At 35.3% G+C, this 20,004-nt stretch overlaps 1 protein-coding gene across 1 annotated transcript in view; it reads right to left on the bottom strand.

Moving 5' to 3' along the window:
• FAF1 (Fas associated factor 1) overlaps positions 1-20,004 on the bottom strand; it is a 172,935-nt gene that overhangs the window by 129,248 nt on the left and 23,683 nt on the right. Inside the window, exons 3-6 of the mRNA XM_042807570.1 lie at positions 7,778-7,824; positions 4,510-4,718; positions 1,059-1,150; positions 634-722 (exon numbers count right to left, since the gene is read on the bottom strand). Of these exons, the coding sequence (XP_042663504.1) occupies positions 634-722; positions 1,059-1,150; positions 4,510-4,718; positions 7,778-7,824 (437 nt within the window). The remainder of the gene's footprint in view (positions 1-633; positions 723-1,058; positions 1,151-4,509; positions 4,719-7,777; positions 7,825-20,004) is intronic.

The following is a 20,004-nucleotide window of genomic DNA, read 5'->3' on the forward strand; positions in this document are numbered from 1 at the left end:
AAGGGCAGGAAAGAAAACAAGCCAAAGTAAACAACGTAATTGCAAATTACTTTATAAGAGTAGAGATTCCATTTTCTATAAAGTAACGTTTCATTTTCAAACCTTAGCAATATTCACTGACATATGAACACTCACCGTTAACGTTGAGTATCCAAATCAGTAAGATCAGTAAGATATCCTGCTCAGTTAGAGGAAATTAATTATTCAGCCTATCTACATACAACTTAAGTCCAAGAAGATAAAGTAAAATAATGTAACAAACATTTCAGAAAGAAAATTCTGATCTGCTGGCAATGATTTATACAAGTTTACATTAAATGAACCAACATAACACAGTAACTTATGAAAGGCAAGCTCTCATTTCCACAGGGACTAGATTTTTGTTAAAAGTCATTGCATCTGGGAGGTGTAAAGTTCTGCATGTACGTAAGTGGTTCATGTACCACACCAAGGTTTTAAAAAACAACTTTCTTTTCAACAATGAGGTGCTGAGGTAGTTCATCCCAACACTTACTAGTGCAGTGAAAACGCTTTGTAGTTACTGATTGCAGATTCCTGCAAGGATACACATGGCTTCATAAAAACCATACAAAACCAAATCACACAAGTAGAATTTAGGGCCAAAAGACTTACCCAGAATGACTTGAAGAAGGAGGAGGCAGGTCAGGTGTTAGAACATAAAGACTATTATTTTTTGGCAAGTGCAGAGTTTTTAAAACAGTCTGAGGGGAGAAAAATCATCATAAATACAACACATTCACCAATTCTGACATATTATTTTTTTTATTTTAATTACTGATACTTATTTACAATCCTGCCAAATATTTTGTTTCAAGTTATACTTACTGTTAACTTTGTAAAATCCTTACTGTAGATAAGCCATGTTATATATAAAACAACACAAGTTGTTTTGATTTCTCATGATTTTTTTGCAATGTTTTAGTTTAAGACTTGTATGTCACTTAAGACATCTAACACAGTTTGAAACTCACAACACACACAGATGCTCAGTTTGAAACTCTGAATTCAGTTAGCTGAAAAGATAGTTTAAAACTTACACTATCATCTACATCTCCAGTCTTCCACCCTTTTAACAGCATTTTAGATGCAGGAATCTGAAGTTCATTTTCTAGAATATGTTTGATATCTCCTGGAGAGAAAACAAAGAAAATATATAAAATATACACACTTACTGCTTTATTTCAAACAGAATTGACTTATAGTTAAAAAACAAGAGCAAGGAAAAATTTACTACAAAAACCACTTTTAGTCTAGTTACCCTTGTAACATACACTTCAAACAGTAAAGGACAAATGAAGCTAAAAAAAAAAAAAAAAAAAAAAAAAATCACACAAAGCATGAATGATTGGAAAATCACATGAAGATCTCATGATTTGGACACATACTTGAATAGTTCTACACTGCGTATGCTAGACACACACATTTGCAGATGCATGCTGTCTGGAGCAATGGACTTTGCCAGCAATAAAGGTGGTGCATATTTTTGATACTCAATTCCATTTTCAATAGTCCTGATCTAAAGAACTGGAGTGTTTATACAATTCAAGTGCTCTGACAGCTTTTCCAATGTTTTACACATTTCAATGCTCTCCTCTCCCTGTAGTTATTAGTCATAAAATAATTCAGGCTGGAAGGTACCTCATGAGCTCATCTAGCCTAAGCTCAGCTCAAAGGTCTAATTAAACCAGTTTAGTCAAGGAGTTGTACAGCTGACTCTCTAAGGATGGAAGTCTGACAACTTCTCTGGCCAACTTGTTTCAGTACTTCACCACTCTCACAACTGAAAAAAAAAAAAATAAAATAAATCTTTATAGCTAATGGGAATTTTTGATGTTGCAAATTGTATCCATTGCTTCTCATCTTATTATCTTGCATCTCCAAGACGAGTCTGGCTCCATCTTCTGTGTCCTCCTAGCAGGTGGATGTAGAGAGAGGTAAAGTCTCTACCTCGCCCCTTCTCTTCCCCAGGCTAAATAAATTCAGTTCTCTGTACCTCTCCTCCTATGTTACCATGTGCTCCAGTCCCCTTTCTTGCTGGTCTCTGCTGGACTCACTGCAGAATGTCAACCTCTTTCTTGTACCAGGGATCTGAAAACTGGATGCAGTGCTCCAGATGCAGTCTCACAAGTGCTGAATAGAGGGGAACCATTATTTCCCTGGACCCATTGGCTACACTCTTGCTAACACAATCTAGGATGTGCCCAGCCTTCACTGCAAGGGTGCACTGCTGATGCACCCCTAGATCCCTTTTCTAATAAAGTTGGTTTCTAGTCTGTCAGCCCTCAGCCAGTTATCAGATGGGATAACATGGAATTATCCTATCCTAGATGCAGGACTTCAACTTTGCTTTCTTTGAACTTTATGAGGCTCCTGTCAGACCATTTCTCCAGGTCGCCCAGGGCCCATTAAGTAGCAGCTTTGCCCTCCAGAGTATCAGCCACTTTCTCTGATCTGGTATTCTTTGAGAACTTGCCAAGAATGCTCACCTTAACAACCAGGTTTTTAATAAAGACAGTAAGCAACACTGGCCCCAGGATCAACCCCTGAGGGACATCCCTAAACTAGTAACTGTTCACCAGTCAGACACTGGGCCCAGCAGTCCAGGCAATTATCTACATAACTTATCAGCCCACTTACCCAGTCCTTATCTTAACAATATGACAATAAGAAGAGTATGTCAAAGGCCTTACTAAAGTCAGAGCGACATCCACCACTCTCCCCTTGTCCACAGAGCCAGTCATCAAATCATAAAAGGCAAATAACATTGATTAGGCACAATTTGCCCATAGCAAATCAGTGCTGACTTCCAAATCACCTTCTTTTTTCCTGTGCTCAAAAAGGGTTTCCAGAAAGATTTTCTCCATAATCTTCCCACAGACCAAGTTTAGCAATCACCACTGAACAGCAGGCATTACATTTTCCTTAGCCTTTCTTTTTATGCCGATGTACTTACAGAAGCCCTTTTAATCCCTCAGTGGTTTCAGCTTCACCTGAGCTTTAGCATTCCTGACTTCAAACCTGCATACTCTGGCAACATCTCTGTATTCCTCCTGGGTAGCCCATCACTACCTTCCACCTTCTCTGTACTTTCTTTTTGCATTCAGCTGAGTCAGAAATTCTTTGTTCTTATGTGCTGGCCTTCTGCCATGCTCACTCCTCTTTCTGCATGTTGGAAGGAACTGTTCTTGTGATTTGAAGAGGTTGTCCTTGAAGATCAACCAGCTCTCTTGGGCTCCTTTACCATTCAGGGCAGTCTCTCATGGGATCCTGCCAAGCAGATCCCTGAAAAAGCCAAAAATCTTCTTTCCCAAAGTTCACAGTGGAAATTCTCCTATTTGCCTTGGTCACTTCTCTCAGGACTTTAAACAGAAGCCTGCCCTCAATCTTCACATGCAAAGATACAGACAAAAGTTCTACACTGCCTGCCTTCTGACCTTAGTCATTTATACCTGAAAGACTTTAATAAGGGGAAAAAAAAACAAAACAAAACAAAACAAAACAAAACAAAAAAAAAAACACTACGGCTGCAAAATTCTGATTGGATCAGATTTTTGTATCTGCTTTGCATGGATGCAACTCAGTGCATTGCAGCAGAAGACATGCAACTAATCAATAATTCAAACTAATCACCAGTAGGTGGCACCAGCCAATACCAAATCGAATGCTAAAACAGCAAGCCAGGATCAAAAGTTTCCATTTCAAAATTTCATCACAGACATAAGGATGCAGCACTGAAAACTGTTTTGATCAACTACTTCTTCATGTACTTCCTTATTCTGATCTGTATAGAGTCCTCACTAAAAATTAAAAAAAAAAAAAACTTTTATTCCTTAGCAAAAGTAAATTAACTCACAGTTTGGGGAATGTGAAAAAGAACATGATCTACAATACAAACAATAGCATATTTCTAGCATACTGTTACAAAGTGTATCAGTTTTAGGTACAGATGATAAAACTGATAAAAGAAATCTCAATTTTCACAAAAAAAGTTAAATAAAAATTGAAAAAAGAATGCAATGATGCTTTTCACAATAGAAAGAATTCCTCTAATCTTGACACTAATCCTGAACAGAAAAAGATGCCATACAGATTCTAAAAGGAAATGCCAAGATCATCCTCTTATTAGTAGATTGCATCTACGCTATTCCTACCCTAAATTACATTTTCACGCCTCAACTTAATCAGTAATCTTGTTTCTGAAGCAAGTTCATAAGAAAACTAGATTTCAAAATAAATATTTGATAGATCACTAACCTTTACAATGGATTAGTGAAATTTTGCTTTTTTAAAGCTGCAAAGAGATTTGAAAATGGTTAGTAGCTGTGGAGGCTGCATTTTCTGGAAGATTTTTTTTTCTTTTTTGAGGGGTTTTGTTTTGCTTTAGTTTTTTTTTTTAGATTTGGATGTTTGGGGTTGGGTATTTTTTGTTTGTTTTTGTTTTAACAATTTTACCGCAACAGTTTTCATTTCATTTTTACAAATCCTTACCAACTGTGGAGCTGTCTTCAAGTACTACATCCACATTTCTGTCTCTGTACTCAACCCTGAAGTCAAGCATTCGAGGCTGTCTTTCCACTATTTGTCTAGATGGCACTACATGACGAAACGCTGAGGATGAGGAAGGAGTTGAAGAAGCTGCTGTAGAATGACTTGTGGGGCCATATGCTGGTCCATGTAAAGTCTCTCCACCATACTCACTGAAAGATACGCAGATAAAAAAGGTTTCAACAGAACAGCTTAGTATGTTTAAATAAAAGTTAGCAAAGCAAAATTAACAGTATTATTCACTTCTTATGGTCCACAGTACACCCCTCTTGAATAAACTACACTATTGTATCTGAAGATATTGCTTTATTAATAAACAGAAAATAACTTTTATAGCAGCAATATTAACACTTCAGTGACTAAGAAGTGGTATAGAAGAACAGCTTAGATGACAAACAAGCATTTAAGACATTATTTCAGCCTAAAGTTCACTATGTAATTAATATCAGAATTATCTTGAGAAGGATTATTTCCTGTTCCAGCATTGCTGGGACCATATAAAAATTGGCACCATGGCAACAACCAGCTTTCTACATCATTGGGCTAGTATCAAATGGAAATAAGAATAAGAAATAAAGCTTAAAATACTGCATGTGGATTGGTATTTTCCAATACCAAATTAGTGGAAAACAAGTCTGATATGAAAAGTTATGTATTTAAGGTAAATAAATTAAGATAATGAGATATATATTGCAAAAAATAGTAGAAATACAACAGTAATGCAATGCTGAACTTTAGCTTGCCTGTAAGTTCAAAATCCTTCAAGCCTCCTGGACATTCATATAAGGATGTCTCCATACCTGGCTCAAGGATACACACAGCATTACAGGTCACAAGAAATTGGGAAACCCTCACTACTGAAAAGCACTTCATCTTCCTCATTGAGCCTCTCCACAAGAAGCACATAACTGGGATTAGAAACAAACGTAACAAAACATGAAATGTAAGGAATATTACTCCAGAAAAAAAAAACCCCTATGACGTACAGAAATTGAATTTGGAAGGCAAGAAACTTCAAAGGGTAAGCCTAGAGCTTTGACTTGTAGAAGTTCTTACCAGGAAGTTTACCTCTCCTGGGCAGTTACAGGACATCACAATGGAGGATGCAAGCTAATAAAATGTATGCACTGAAAACATGAAAGCCAAGCAAAGAAGGATTTAGGAAATTCTGAGATGTAAGTTGTCTCATTTCCATTCCTAAAGAGAACTTATTTGAAAAATGTATTCTGCCCTTCTTACAGATACCACAAGATCTCTCAATGGAAATGCTTCTTATAGCGAGTCAGATCCGTCATCTAGAGGAGGTCTGAACATAAAAAAGCATAAATGTGGATGGCATGCATGTCACAGAAGTACAAAAATTATACACAGCTATTGCAAATCCCATCATTGTGCCTTCCACATTTGAAATGTTATGCTTGTAAAACAAGGGGCTTCTTCAATTCTCATATAAGCAGGCTCTGAAGGATGAATTCCCAGCTACAATATCCCACACTCGAAGACCCATGCTCAAAGGTCAAAGACCCACTTCAGAGGTCTAAAGAGTACAGGAAACAGTCTTATTTTCAGGACTTAAAAAAGTAGAAATACCAAGTGATATGTTATTGCCTTAAATGTGATGGCCAACTATGAATTTTGTAATATAACCATTTTGTTAACAGAACCAAGAAACAATTAATATCCTGATTCTAAGGACTGGATTTTTAATTTATTTTTTTAAACAACACAACTGTATTGTAAAACAAAATGTATTTTTTTCCCTTCAATAAATTAACTTTCTTCAAGTCCAGTTGTACTAATGCTGTTTGATTCCACCACAAAAGGCATCCTACATATCTGACTAACAACCTCTAATGGAACATTAAAAAAGCTCACATCAGTAAAACAAATCTCATCTGAAAACCACTGGAAACTAGGCTTCTATGTCTTCTGAGCGTCCTTTTAAACTACTTCCATTGGAAAAAAGAAATAGAAGGAAAAAAAATATTTGAGACACATTTGCCTGTCCAATCATTTCTAAAAATTAGTAAGTTCATGTGGAAGAAAGCTTTAAGCGGACACAGGACTAGCTTGTTATCCAAGTCGGGCATAACTACTCCCCAGCTCCTTCCACCTGACCAAATGGCTCCAAAGATTCCAATATTTGGAATAGAAATGCTTTGAGGTCAGGACTTATTAACATGGGTAGAGAGAGTGCTCAACACAACTGAGACTTGATCTCAAAAGCACTAATAAACACCTAGTAGCTTTATTGAGCAAATAAGGTTTTAGCCTGAATCAAAAAATGACTCTATTTGACGACAGATTTAGTAAGCACTGACAGAGATGCCAAAACACCACTTTACCTACATTATGTATCTTTTTTATCATTAAAAATAAACTTTTAAAGAGAGCACATTGAGTATTTTTCTAAACAAAATTTTGAACACTATTTTATTCTCTCTCTCAAGTAGCTCAACTCCTGTTCTCCTGTTTTCAATTGACTCATCAGCACTTAGGAGATCACGCTTCAGTGACTTCAAGATATCCAGGCATCAGTATACAAGCCAAAATTTAATTCAGAAGCTGAAAGAAAATCAGTAAAGCTATTTTTAGAAGGCAGCAACCTTACTTAATCTACCACAGTATCTGCTGCCTGTAATTCAATTTAAAAAAAAAAAAAAAAAACAACAACAAAAAAAAAAAAAAAAAAAAAAAAAAAAAAAAAAAAAGCAAACATAACCTACAAAACCAAACATACCTAAAAAGTACAAACATTTTTGGCTGTGGACAGAGAAGCATGGAATATCAATCCCTTTAAAAATGCATAAGGAAAAAGAAAATACTTAGCCAGGAACATCTAGGGATTTGCCTTGCAAACTTTTAGATCTTTGAAAAAACAAAACAACAACAAAAAAACCCACTCAAGTCCTGACATCCAAGAAAGCATACCAAAATCCAGACTTAGTAAAGAGACAACCCTGCACAGAATGACCCAACAACTAATGAATTAAAAATAAAAAGTAACTGATTTGAATAGGTGTTCAAGCTGGTCTTCCATCAGCATGGGAAAAATTGAATGTTAAATCAGTTTTGGCAGGAATAGAATTCATGGCTCCAGAAACTGCTTTAAAGGGAGAATTACATCATCATCTTAGGATTCAGGATCAAAAAATGCAACTGTTACCCAGCATCATTCTCTGTGTGTACTACTCCAGTCTTCTGTGCTTACCTTTGTAGAATGCCGTTTTCTTGTGGTATTACACCGTTTATAGCTGCCTGAAAAGAGAATACAGATTTTGAGTCAAGCATATGCAGCAACAAAAATAAACCAGAACTTCTGTAATATGTTCTAAAGAGTGATTAGCTTGCTTTAAAATATGCTGTAAAATATCCTCTATTCAGTGAATATTCTTGGTAAATGGTATTGTCATTAAAGTACCTGCATAAAATAAAAACCATGTCTAAGTGAAAACTAACATGAACTGAAGCTCAGACTCCTATATGAGTGCAATGGATTTCCCAGGTGGAATGCATGGGAATAAACTTCAGGGTCCATGCTCAGTAAAATCTAACAGCTCGTACCGTACATACATACAGTGAATATACTGCTTTCAAATACATCGAGCTGAGTGTGCACAGACAAGGCAGCCAGACAGCATGTACACAGAAATCTAATGTTTCCCAGAAGTACCAGGCCTGCACAACCTATAAACCTGCACAGCTGCACACACACTGCATGTTGCAAGCCTGAGCTGTTCAGAGATTGCTGAAGCTGGTGCAAACAGCTACTCGACAGCGCACATGCCTCAATCGCATCCACGTCTTCCAGGCAACCTGCTTCTAGCTCTCACATACAAATACCATCTAGGCTCTTAAGAGTCCCCATGTGCCAGGGAATCACAGAAATTACTACCCCCAAAATCCAAACAATATTCAGGTAGAAAAGGAAGTATTTTTAAAGTAAGATTTCTGCCATTAAATATCACCCCATGCTGTCCAGATCATAAAAATATTACTAATAGGTGTATAAGTACAAACCTGGCAAGCTGCACTCAGACTTGTTCTTATTTGAAATTGCAGAGTTACCACCTATAAAAATATCCTAATGAATTCTATCTTACATTAAAATGTATTATTTTTAAAATAGCCACAACATGCCCCAGTTGCACGTTCAAAACACCATTTTTAACAAAATTGTCTTCAACTGCATTGCTCCGTTCTATGTTGCAGAAAGTTTTAATGCATTTCCAGCATATCTGATGCTATAGGAGTTTGTATAAACTCTGAAATTATATGTAAGTCAAGATGAGGGAAAAGCTTGGAAAGCAAATAAGACTCTCTTCAACAGTATTTAAAAGATAACTTATTTCAGACTACTTTATACCACCAAAAAAGTGTCTCATTGCTAGGATTTTTCAGATTTGAGGGGCAGTGAAAGTGATACCATGTGAGCTAGTGAAGATGACTTACACATGTTACTCCTCAACTGATTAAACTTTGCTCTAATTATTGTTAGAAGATATGGGAGTAAATATGTCAGAACCCTACCAAACTTGAGACTTTTAATCCTAGCCCCACAGTGGGCAGATAAAGTGGAATAGAAAGGGAGAGAATTTGACAAGGAATGAGTAAGAAAAATCCAAACAAATATAGAGAGGAGGAAAAAAAACAGACCTCAAAAGACTAAGTATGTTCCTGCTCTTTGATGATCTTTATAATCACTATTGTGTTCACAGGCGTATTTGTTAGGCTTAACAGTGAGATTAAAAGAGAGTTTGTAGCATTCCACTAATCTCCATTTTCTGCTGTACCAGCAGCAATTCGTGCATTTCTACTATCACAGCTTCTAACACCCATTCTCATGTCAGATGTACCTGACCTGTTGGCCAGAATACCTGGTGAATGAGTTTGTAGTCCCTGATGAAGAGGAGAACACTGACATTTAGAAGCTCATAGATTCTCTGGTACTCAAGGAGAACAAAGTCATATACTGCAACTGAACTATGGACAGTCATCATCTATCAATGTTATTTTTTCAAATTGACATTAAAAAACAAAAATCAGCTTAAGTATTTAATAAACACAAAAATAGATTAAATTAAGATTTAAATGCTATGGTTTCTTTTTCTCTGAATATATAAAATTATTTTTTACAATTTCCATCAATAGTTAAGGCTACATAAAGTCAAAAAGCATTACTGCTGAACTCAGCTAAGTAACTATGATATTCCCGTAAGACTTATCACGTATTTAGAAACAAATGTTGCATAAATAATAACAAAGAAGCAAATAAAGAAAAGGGTCACAGGTATCTATAAGCTACAGCAGCTACCCAGGAGGCTGTATCAAATCACAGAGAAAACAAAGGTTCTTTACCAGATCAGTTTTTAAATCCGTTCATCCACTGTGCATGGTAATGACCAGTGGTTTCTTTTTGACAACATGTCTCATTTATCATCATTGTGGTTTTTGCAGTCATACATAGGTCCTGATCATGTTCATCTAATAAACCTCCAGGAAAAAGTGGGAGGTTTTGGTTTGTTTGGGTTTTTCTGGATTGGCTTCCCCCCCATACTCTTCAGCAACATACATTTCATTCCTGTCAATCAGCAGATAAAGCTGGTTGAAAGAAAAAATATCCTTTATTTTTGCATCTGTCAGATACAGAGAGCAAATACAGGTTTTTGTACCACAGGACCTACACTAATAATGATCTGCTAGTGCAACAGAATTCTCTTTACTCAGAGAAAAAGAAGCTGCTTCAGCTATGAAGAAATACAGCACAGCATGGCATTTCCACATTTCTGTCAAAGCTCATTTCTCAGTCTCAGAGGATTAAATCAGCTCAAACTTCTCCTAAGCGTAGTTAGAGGGGTTAAATACGATAGAGGCTCCAAGCTATTTTCTTTAAAACTGAATAACTCACTTGTTCACGTCCCCAGTTTTGTAAACTTGATGACATTTAAGGGGCACAGCAGTAAGAAAAAACAGCAGCAGCATTATGTACTTTTTTGATGGAAAGACCTCTATTAACCACACTGTAAAAATAAAGAGTCTGGACACTGTTTGTTAAGCAAGATGGAAGACTAAAATTATGTAGACAGCAAATGGTAGCAGTGCACATGTAGATATTGCATAAATATTAAATGTTCATGTTCTTACAAGACATCTATAAGTAGACCCTGCAAAAAAAATAAGAAAGAACCATCTGCTTTAGAATTTCATAGGAGGAAAGTTGTGACTAAAAAAAAAAAAAAGTAATTCTAAAAAAGAACAAGTTATTAAGGCTGGACCTGTTCCAGGCTGTTCTTCCTCATTGTCAGCCCCCTTTGAGAGAGGATCAGGTCTCTACAGTTAAGCAAACATTCAAAGATGTGAAATTTTTTTGTCTTTACAAATGGATCATTTGATCAACAAAATCAGCTTGTATGACTAGTAGTATACAGTAATTAAAAAGATTTATTACCTTTGAAACCATTTTAGTAACAGGTACATTAAATTTATTGATGGGTTATTAAATATAAAGATAGCATGTCTGGCCCAGAAAATTTATTCAGCTTCCAATAACAAGGGATGTACCACTCCATGCTTGTGCCGCTATCACACAGTATCCCACATGAATATATGCTGTATATCCACGAGTGTCACTACTAGATACTGGGTACCACAGCTTCAACAGGTATTTGACTGTTCTGATGCTATCACTCTTTAAAGAGTGAAGCCCAGATTAAATGGAAAATTATAGGGATTCATAAGATTTTTCCTAAAGTCAAGAATCTGAGGTGTGTCTCAGTGTCATCCATATACAAGCTCTACCATAACACTGTTCAAACTTGGGAACAGAGGAATAGAAGTGAGGACATACTTACTGTTTCAATGACAACATTCAAACAACTACCAGGCCCACAAATTATTTTAGGAAATTATAAGCCAAATTCAGTTATTCTTGATTTATACATTTTGTTTAGAGATATCAGTCAAATATCCAGGAACTGAAACAGTTTATTTAAAAATTTATTAAGTACTGCATAACCTGACTTGATTGGACCTGCTTTGGACCACACTGACATCCAGAAACAGCTTCCAAACTCAAACATTCTGGGACTCCATTATCTAACAGTACAGGATACACTGATAAATGTTTCCAAGAATCCTGTTTATTTCAATGAATGGGAAGACATATGGAGGAATTTGATATAATAGTGGACTGATAAGTGCCAATTAAAAAGGTTCAAAGTAACAATACTTTGTTTTGGTGCTTGTTTCAGCAGTAAGCTTCCAAATTACAGTATCAAAATATACTAAATCCAACTTTGTTTCCTGAAAATTTAGGAAACAATAAAGCAATAGGGTTAATGAAAGGATGCCAAAATCATTGATAGTTTGGGCAACCCAGAAACTGTAGTATTCTACAAACAGACTGAAATCATTTAAGTGCGTAAAGAACATTGTGAAGCAGACTGTGAAATGTAAAGCTTTTCCGCAAGTGAATATTAACTTAAATAGATCAGTCAGTTCTGACTAAATGTGACTATCTTTTAGGACTACAAAACAGTGTTAGAGAGAAAACCAAGAACCACCATTTCTTAATAATCTGATGAAGCGAAGACGTTGATGACTTCTCTCAAAATACACAATTATAGTACTAACCATTTAAAATCAATTAAGCACACCTTACAGTGACTCTCATGCCAAGGGAATGAGGGTCTTATGAATAATTCTGAATTAACTGTGGTATTTTAGATAGCATAAACATTAAACTCCCAAGTTTAAAATACTCAGTGCTTATCACTAAGTTTGAAAACAGACTGAATTTGCCAATCATATGATTTAAAAGCAGACATCTACATATATTGATTGTATATTCAAATGAGGTGGGGAATTCCTTCCTCTTCATGGACTACAGATGGGAGGTAGTTTTTAAATTTCCAGAATTTAAAAGTGATGTTTAGATGAATTATCTTAAGAGTTAAAAGCTGGTCCAGGCAAAAGTGCAGTTAGCTTTTGCAACGAGTGAGGTGGGAGCAGATCTTCCTCTATGGCCACCTCTTGTTAAATCTCCTTTCCAACCTCCATAGCACACGACCGTTTTGGCCGATAGATACAGACACTACCCTAGACAGGGATCCTTTAAAACTCTCCCCATCCAAACCTCTACCCCAATGAAGAGCTTTTACAAAGCATGACATAAGATTGACTTTCTAAAGCAGGGTATTAGAAAACACATCTTTAAGCAAAAGATGATAAGTTCAAGCAGCATGACACTGGAAGAACAACCCTTTTCAGAAGAGGAGGCTAAAGAGATGTAAATACTGTGCACATGTGAAAGCTGCATGAGTTTCCTTGAGATAAATAACCATGTCATCTTAATGCAACCACTACAAGTTTATGTATGGATCAGCTCTCACAGAATTGTAAAAGCCTTATTTAGGTTTGATTCAATTCAGCAAGTAAGACCTCTTCAGTCTGCTTAATAAAACTCACACAGAGCTTTACATTTGTTTGACTAAAAATTGAGAAGGTTTACATTAAACAAACACAGTACACAAATGAGACATAGGCACAGGATAATAGGAACTCACATCCAAAGATGTCCAACCAAACAGTATCAACTGCTTCAGAAAGTCATGGGGAAATATAAGGGAGTAAATTGCTCATGGGGCATTTTCTTCCAATCTCCCAATTTTCTGTAGGTCTGACACATGCAGATTTCTAGTAATTATTTTTTTGTTGTTGTATTCCACTTAATGTAATAGCCTCATATTCTGCATATTTAATTATTTCTATGAAACTGAGTAAGTTTTCTTTGATGAAAGGATTAATTTATTATGACTTTCAAAAATCTATATTCTTCCCCAATTGCTACAACTCAGATTTTACTTTTGGTTTAAAATGTCTGGTAAGCTAAAAAAACAAAGTTCTGACTTTCCTGTTTAATTTGTCTTTTCTTCCTATTATATATTTAACATCTCCTTGATATAAAAACAATTTCTCTCAAATCACAAATTCAGAGAGTTTATCCCATACTGTTTTCTACATTAGCAGAAGTAAAGCCAGCTCACCATCTTAGAGGAAGGGGTGCTAGCAGCTTTTAGGACTATATTTTGAAATATAACCAAGAAATGGTCGTTTTGTTGTTTCACACTACAAAACAAATAGAAACCTATTTTAATATTTGACTGACCCTTTCAGCATTCAATCTTAACTTATCTATCAGTCTGATTACACAAGTGAAGGTAACACCAAAACCTACATATAAAACCTCACTATAGGAAGAAAGATGACATGCAAGACAAAAGTATTGTGGTTTTTGAGTTCTGTAGAATCATTTTTAAAAATGATAACTGTTATATTTTGGAAATATCAACCAGTATTGCTCTGTGCTATGAATCTATCCTGCTTGAGGATCACACAAGATTTGTTGAACTTAAACAAATTAAACATGGGGTTTTTTAAAGCTAAAAGTATAATGAAATACACTAAAAGGTCCTCATTAAGCAATATGTAATACACTAGAAAAACTATAACATAAAATGCAAAAGATAAGAAATACTTCCACAGGTTCAGAAGGGTCATTTATACTACTCTGTTTACAATTGTAATTCTGTTGCAATTAATTCTAGTTCTTATTTGGGCTAAACGTGATATTCCCCCTGAAATACAGTATTCTGGCTCATATTTTGTTGCTTTCACATGATAAATTGCTTATCTTAAAGATTTTAAATCCATTATTTTATTTTATTTAAAAAAAAAAAAAAAAAAAAGGAAACAAACCCCAAAACTGAACAAATGTTATCCAGAGGGGAAAAACAATTAATAAAATGATAAGGGATAAACGAAAGCATTAGTGAGACAAAACATACATAAAAGGACCGAAAAAGCAAAAGTGAATTTTAAATTGCTTCCAAACTATAAATCTGTGTGACCAAAGGAACATACTTTTATATACAACACTGAAGCAAAACAGGAGAAGCATGAAGATCTATTATTTCCTTTTGAGCACAGAAGTATTTCTTACAATGAAACTAACTTGCAGGGTTCTGCTATATGCATATATTTCCATAATAACAGTAAATGTTTTGAAATAATGCTCCCCTAATAACTTTCTTTTTGACAATTTCTAGTTTGGGTTTGTATTTTCAACAGCACTGATAATAATGGGTAATGCCTGATGTAGATATGTCAAAACAATTGTTCTGACCTGATGATACTGTGATTTCAGGAAACTGGATAAAAAGTAAGACTATGCGTAGACTTTCCTTGTGATCAGTTTACAACAATAAAAAAATAGACAATTTGGGAACAAACAGCAGAAGTTTTACTAACTGATATTGACAAAAACATACTGCAAGTATTAGTCAAATACTGCAGCCAATTTGGATTTAAAAAATAAAGGTTTAGTGAAATCAACTGTAATACAGTCACTTCTTCCTGCCCCAAGATGTCAAGATTGTATTATGAGATTCCCAAGCAGAGGAACATGGCTTCTGCACAGCTTTATGCAACTATCAAATCTTGCCTGTTACAGGCAAGTCCGCGATATGTTATTCTAAACAAGAAATTCCATAAAACCTTCTACAGAAATACCAATTATTTTAGACCAGAGGCTTTTTACAAACAAGATACACTATCACCTTCCTACATACACAGCTACTTTGAAACTGTTACTTTAACAACTAATGACTGCTATGAGTTTAAGTTATAAAAAATATTATTTGGTTTGGATTTTTAAATTAATGCAATAATATTTAAATTAAAAACTTACTAATTGTGCTTTAGTAGTAGCAAAAGCAACCTCTACCTTTGTTATCTTTGGCAGGCTTTTCAAGGCAAAGAAATGAGTCAGCTTTTTCCTGTAGCTTGTGTTATACTTGCTGGCGTTTCCCCAGCTTTGCAAGTCTCAAAGTATTTCCAAGTGCTAGACGTGAAGTTACACCCACAAAGTTTTTACAGAATGCCAACATTTGTCCCCATCGTGGTTAAAATTTAACCAAAAGCTGTAATTGAACTACAATGAAATGTCTTCTATGCATTCTGCTTTATTTCAGCTTGCTTTCTTTACAACAAATATACTTCATGAAAAGCTGCAAAACAATAGAATTCCTAATAAAGCAAAAAATTAACATTTCATCAAAAAATGCCACATGAATATATTCATACAGATGATTCACTTCATCAGCAAGAGAGCACGCGTTGAAATAGTTTACAATTAGCACTCTAGATGTGGTTTCCCATTTCTCCCTACTTCTTTGGTGGCTTCAGCAAACTTTTTCCTGTAGTTCCTACAACATGCCGAAATGCATTAGGAAGCCTTTCAACAGTTAGATACACTTCTACAGTCCTGGGAAAAAAAAAAAAAAACACATTTTGCACAGCTCTTCAACTTTATACTGTCACCACATAATTCTCCAAATAATGCATAAATTCATAACCGGATATATTTATTTTCATTACACTAAGAAAATAACATGAACAGATTTATAAGAAGACTAGGGATCAGTATCTCTCCAAGCTGAAACTATTTCAGAAAGCATAAAGGAAAATAACCTACTCTGAATTATCCACTCAAAACTCATTCATATTTGACACACGTATATGTACCTTAGTCCAAGTCATTAAAGTCACAACTTTTTGCACTAATACTGCTTCACCTTCTAACTTAACAGAAATGAATGCTTATGCTTGATATCAAAACATATTTTGTTACTCCTTAAAACACTAAGTTAGACAGCAGGAGAGTCAGATTAAACAAAGGCTATGCCTGAAAAAATATCTATGTACTAAACTCCCACATTTCTGCCCCTCTCCAAATTATTTTATGTAAATTTTAATGACAACATTAAAATGCACATGTTGGGGATAGCTACCCCATGACAACATACTTGTTGTTCCGTCTTTAAAAAATAATAATTTTTTAAAATCACTTGTTAGAACATACTAGCTCTTAGTAAGTACTTCCAGGCATGAAATCTCACAACACAAGATAACTGAAAATGTCTTAGAAGTACTGCCTACAGACTAAGGTCCCTTCACTGAAAAACTGTAACAACATGAAGCATCTTATACGACAGTTTTCAAATTACCCTAACTGTAGCCAACAGACTGCCTTATCACTAATCCATAATAAAACAACAATGGTGCAAGATTTAGCTTAAAAGTTTGAAAACCAGAAAATCCCAAGCCAAAGCATGTAACCTACAACTTGTTTCACAGTATCTCTCCCTATACCTCTTGACAGCCTATGTCGTACTGCTGGCACTGCAGCAACCCAGGTCTTCCAGGACCAGCTAAGGAGAGTTTATTTAAACAAAACTAAAACAGAACTGTTAAGATATCAAAGAGTATTACAAGTAAAACCATTTTTTAAAAACTCTGCTTAGAAAGCCTGATGGGTCTAGATGATTCCTAACTTCTGTGGTAAAATCTTTCACTATTAAGGTTCACTTGCAAAATAGTCACAACACTGACATGGATGCTGGTTCTTAAATTAAATAATTTACTTAATTCTTCTCCTACTCATACATTCCCAGCATGACTTCATGACAGACTAATCACTTATCAAACACACGTTTATAAGATTTATGCAATTTTCAATTCAGCTGGTCACAGAGTAATATACTACAAACTACTGAGATACCTCATTACCAGATACTCCACTATTAATATAGTCTAGAAATTTGCTCTTAAATTTGAATGTCTCAGGACAAATTAATGCAAAGCAATCTTCATAGAAATTGCCAATACAGAGATACTAGCCTCTGAAAATAAGTATTTGTGAAACATAAGGCAGGTGTGTAATGCATATATATAGCTACAGCAATACTATCAGGCACTACTGTGATCTCAGGTGCCACTTTTAGGTTAGTCTCAGAACACAAAACTCTCTATTAGAAGAAACAGGAGTCTTTTTCCATAAACAAAAATCTAAATTTATTAGTCCCATTGCTTGTTTGATCACTATGCAAAAAAGCCTTAAGTAAAGGAGCTTGTATCTTAACTAAGTAAATTTCATCTGTTACTTGGAAATGAGAGACACATCTTACTTAACTTTACAATGTTGACAGCAAAGTTTTACCTAAAAATCTCCTCTGCTCTCTTTCTGGCCAGACATTAAAATTTCATATGCATCACCACAGCAACATGGCTATACTATATAAAAATCACAATCCTTTTGTTATGCTCCAGTGAATAAAGTAGGCTTTTTCTATTAGAAAAAATAAAATCAATAGTCATGAAACAAAATAAACTATTTTAGATTAACATAATCCCCTTAGTGTCTAGAAAGCTATCTACTAAATTGAAAGTTAACCATTACATTTGCTGAAATTGTGAAGTGGTGAAAGATACGGATTTCTTCACAGATACTGAAGAATTATTCCAGTTTAACAGGAACAAAAGGGTGTTCACCTAGAAGACACTTTGCCCAAGTTATACCAGTTTTACCCTGTGGGAAAGATACATACCTCATTACACCTTCCTTCAATCAGCAATGTGAGAATTAGACCCTTCTGATGTATCAACAAAACTGCAAAGCATATATGAAATAGCACTGAAGAAAACACATGCTTAAAGCCATGACTCTTAACTGCCTTGAATAAAAGAAATCCCTAGCTCCCTGAGAGTTTTTCATCCTCCTAAGTGACTGCCTTCAAATTGAAGGACAAAATAATTCATATATTTAACCCTAATTCAGGGTTTCCATAAAGGTACAAATTGCACATCCCTTGGCCTCCATACTTTTAAACATGGTAGACCAAAATGAGCCCTAAATACAGTTAGTCACCTACTAAGCAAATAATTTTATAATGTTAATATTTTAGCTGTGCCTTCAAAATAAGAGACAAGAACGACACTTCATAGCATCAGTTTTCCACAATGAAAGCTCAAGTCTTCCCAAGCTCTCAGTCTGTCAAGACTTATTCTGTGAAATAGGCACCATGTTTCAGCAGAGGAACAATTTAAAGAAATTAAAACTCTTTTCACCAAATTCCCAAACAATCTTTCTCAGACAAGGCTTTGCCCTTTTGAAAAGGTGACACAGGAATTTCCTCAGGGGTAGGGGAAGAAGAGTTTGCATTTCTTACATATTCATCTGCCTTAGGACCAGAAAAGAAAAAGACAGAAATAACTTTTAGAAACCAAAACATCCCTCTGGGTCTAGTACACAATTTAGCTATTATTTGCTGGGGGTAAAGTGCATTTTGAGATCTTTTTTAGTCCCACCCAAGATCTAATCTAATAAAGTTTTGGGATAGCAGATTACAGATGAGGAAAACAATTAATTTCAGTTTTCAAATCTTTCTCTACAGACAAGCCTGAGACTGCACCCTTCACAGACTCATTCTTTACAACGGGAACACTGTGAAACTTGAGATTCTTGGATATTTACACAATGTCAACAGCTACAGCATTGATTACAGCTTTCATGGGTTTCCTCATAAAAATCACAAGATATGGCAATGTTAACATGATTCAAGCAGTGCTTCTCAACCTCTTTTGAAAGAGCAAAGGGTCATCCAAACAAGAAAACAAATCCAAAGACCACCTAAATTTTTTGGGGAAAAAAACCTATGTAATAAAATAATAGTTCTATTCAAAACAATCAAAGGTTTAGAACACAAGCTAGATATTTGCTACTGTTATTCTCCCTTTAGTATGTTTGTTTCCTTGCTTGCATGTGCTTTTCCATACTTGCATGTGTCAGAATGTGTATATGACATTTTTACTACATTTGGCTCCATTTTATTTTAAACTGTAGTTGCTCTGTTGACCACTTTCTGATTTTTAACAGACCACTCGCAGGCAACGGACCAAGACTGATGAAGAGACACAACAGGATTAACTGCAATCTGTGCTCTTGTCGAAGTCACATGAAATGACTGTCACAGTGGCAATATAGTGAACACTTTTCTGCATCACCTGAGGTTTCTACTATTGCCATTATTAAAAGTCTCAGGAGAAAGCAGTTTGGACTTGGTAGGACCACGAAGACTGGGCTACCTTGCTGCTAGCAGAGGTAATCTTCCTTCCTTGAAGCACATTACTGAGGTGACAAAGCCGCACTCTTGTTCTGCATTCTGCAAGTAAAGAATCTTAATTTCCTCCACATGTATTAGTGGTGAAATTTTGGTTTGGATTTTTTTTTAATAGATGGATGTGCTATGTGCTATTTCCAGCTATGTGGAAAGCCATACCATGCTTGCAATTGTCTATAGACCTGTATATTTCATATGGTCTTCAATGTAGAAAATATACAAAAAGGAAACCTCTTTTACCTGAGATGAAGGCATTATAAAGTAAATGAAGACAATTAATTTAATAATCATTGGTTTGTTTAAGAATGAGCTAGTCTTCTTTGCTTCCACCCAGCTATATAAAATACACAGCATGCATCTGAGCTTACTAAAAGACATAGAAATGTCACTTTGGGAGATGCAAAAAGCTGGAAACACAAAG

Source organism: Tyto alba, unplaced genomic scaffold, assembly GCF_018691265.1.
Source record: "Tyto alba isolate M040663 unplaced genomic scaffold, T.alba_DEE_v4.0 Super-Scaffold_1000006, whole genome shotgun sequence".
NCBI classification, from domain to species: Eukaryota; Metazoa; Chordata; class Aves; order Strigiformes; family Tytonidae; genus Tyto; species Tyto alba.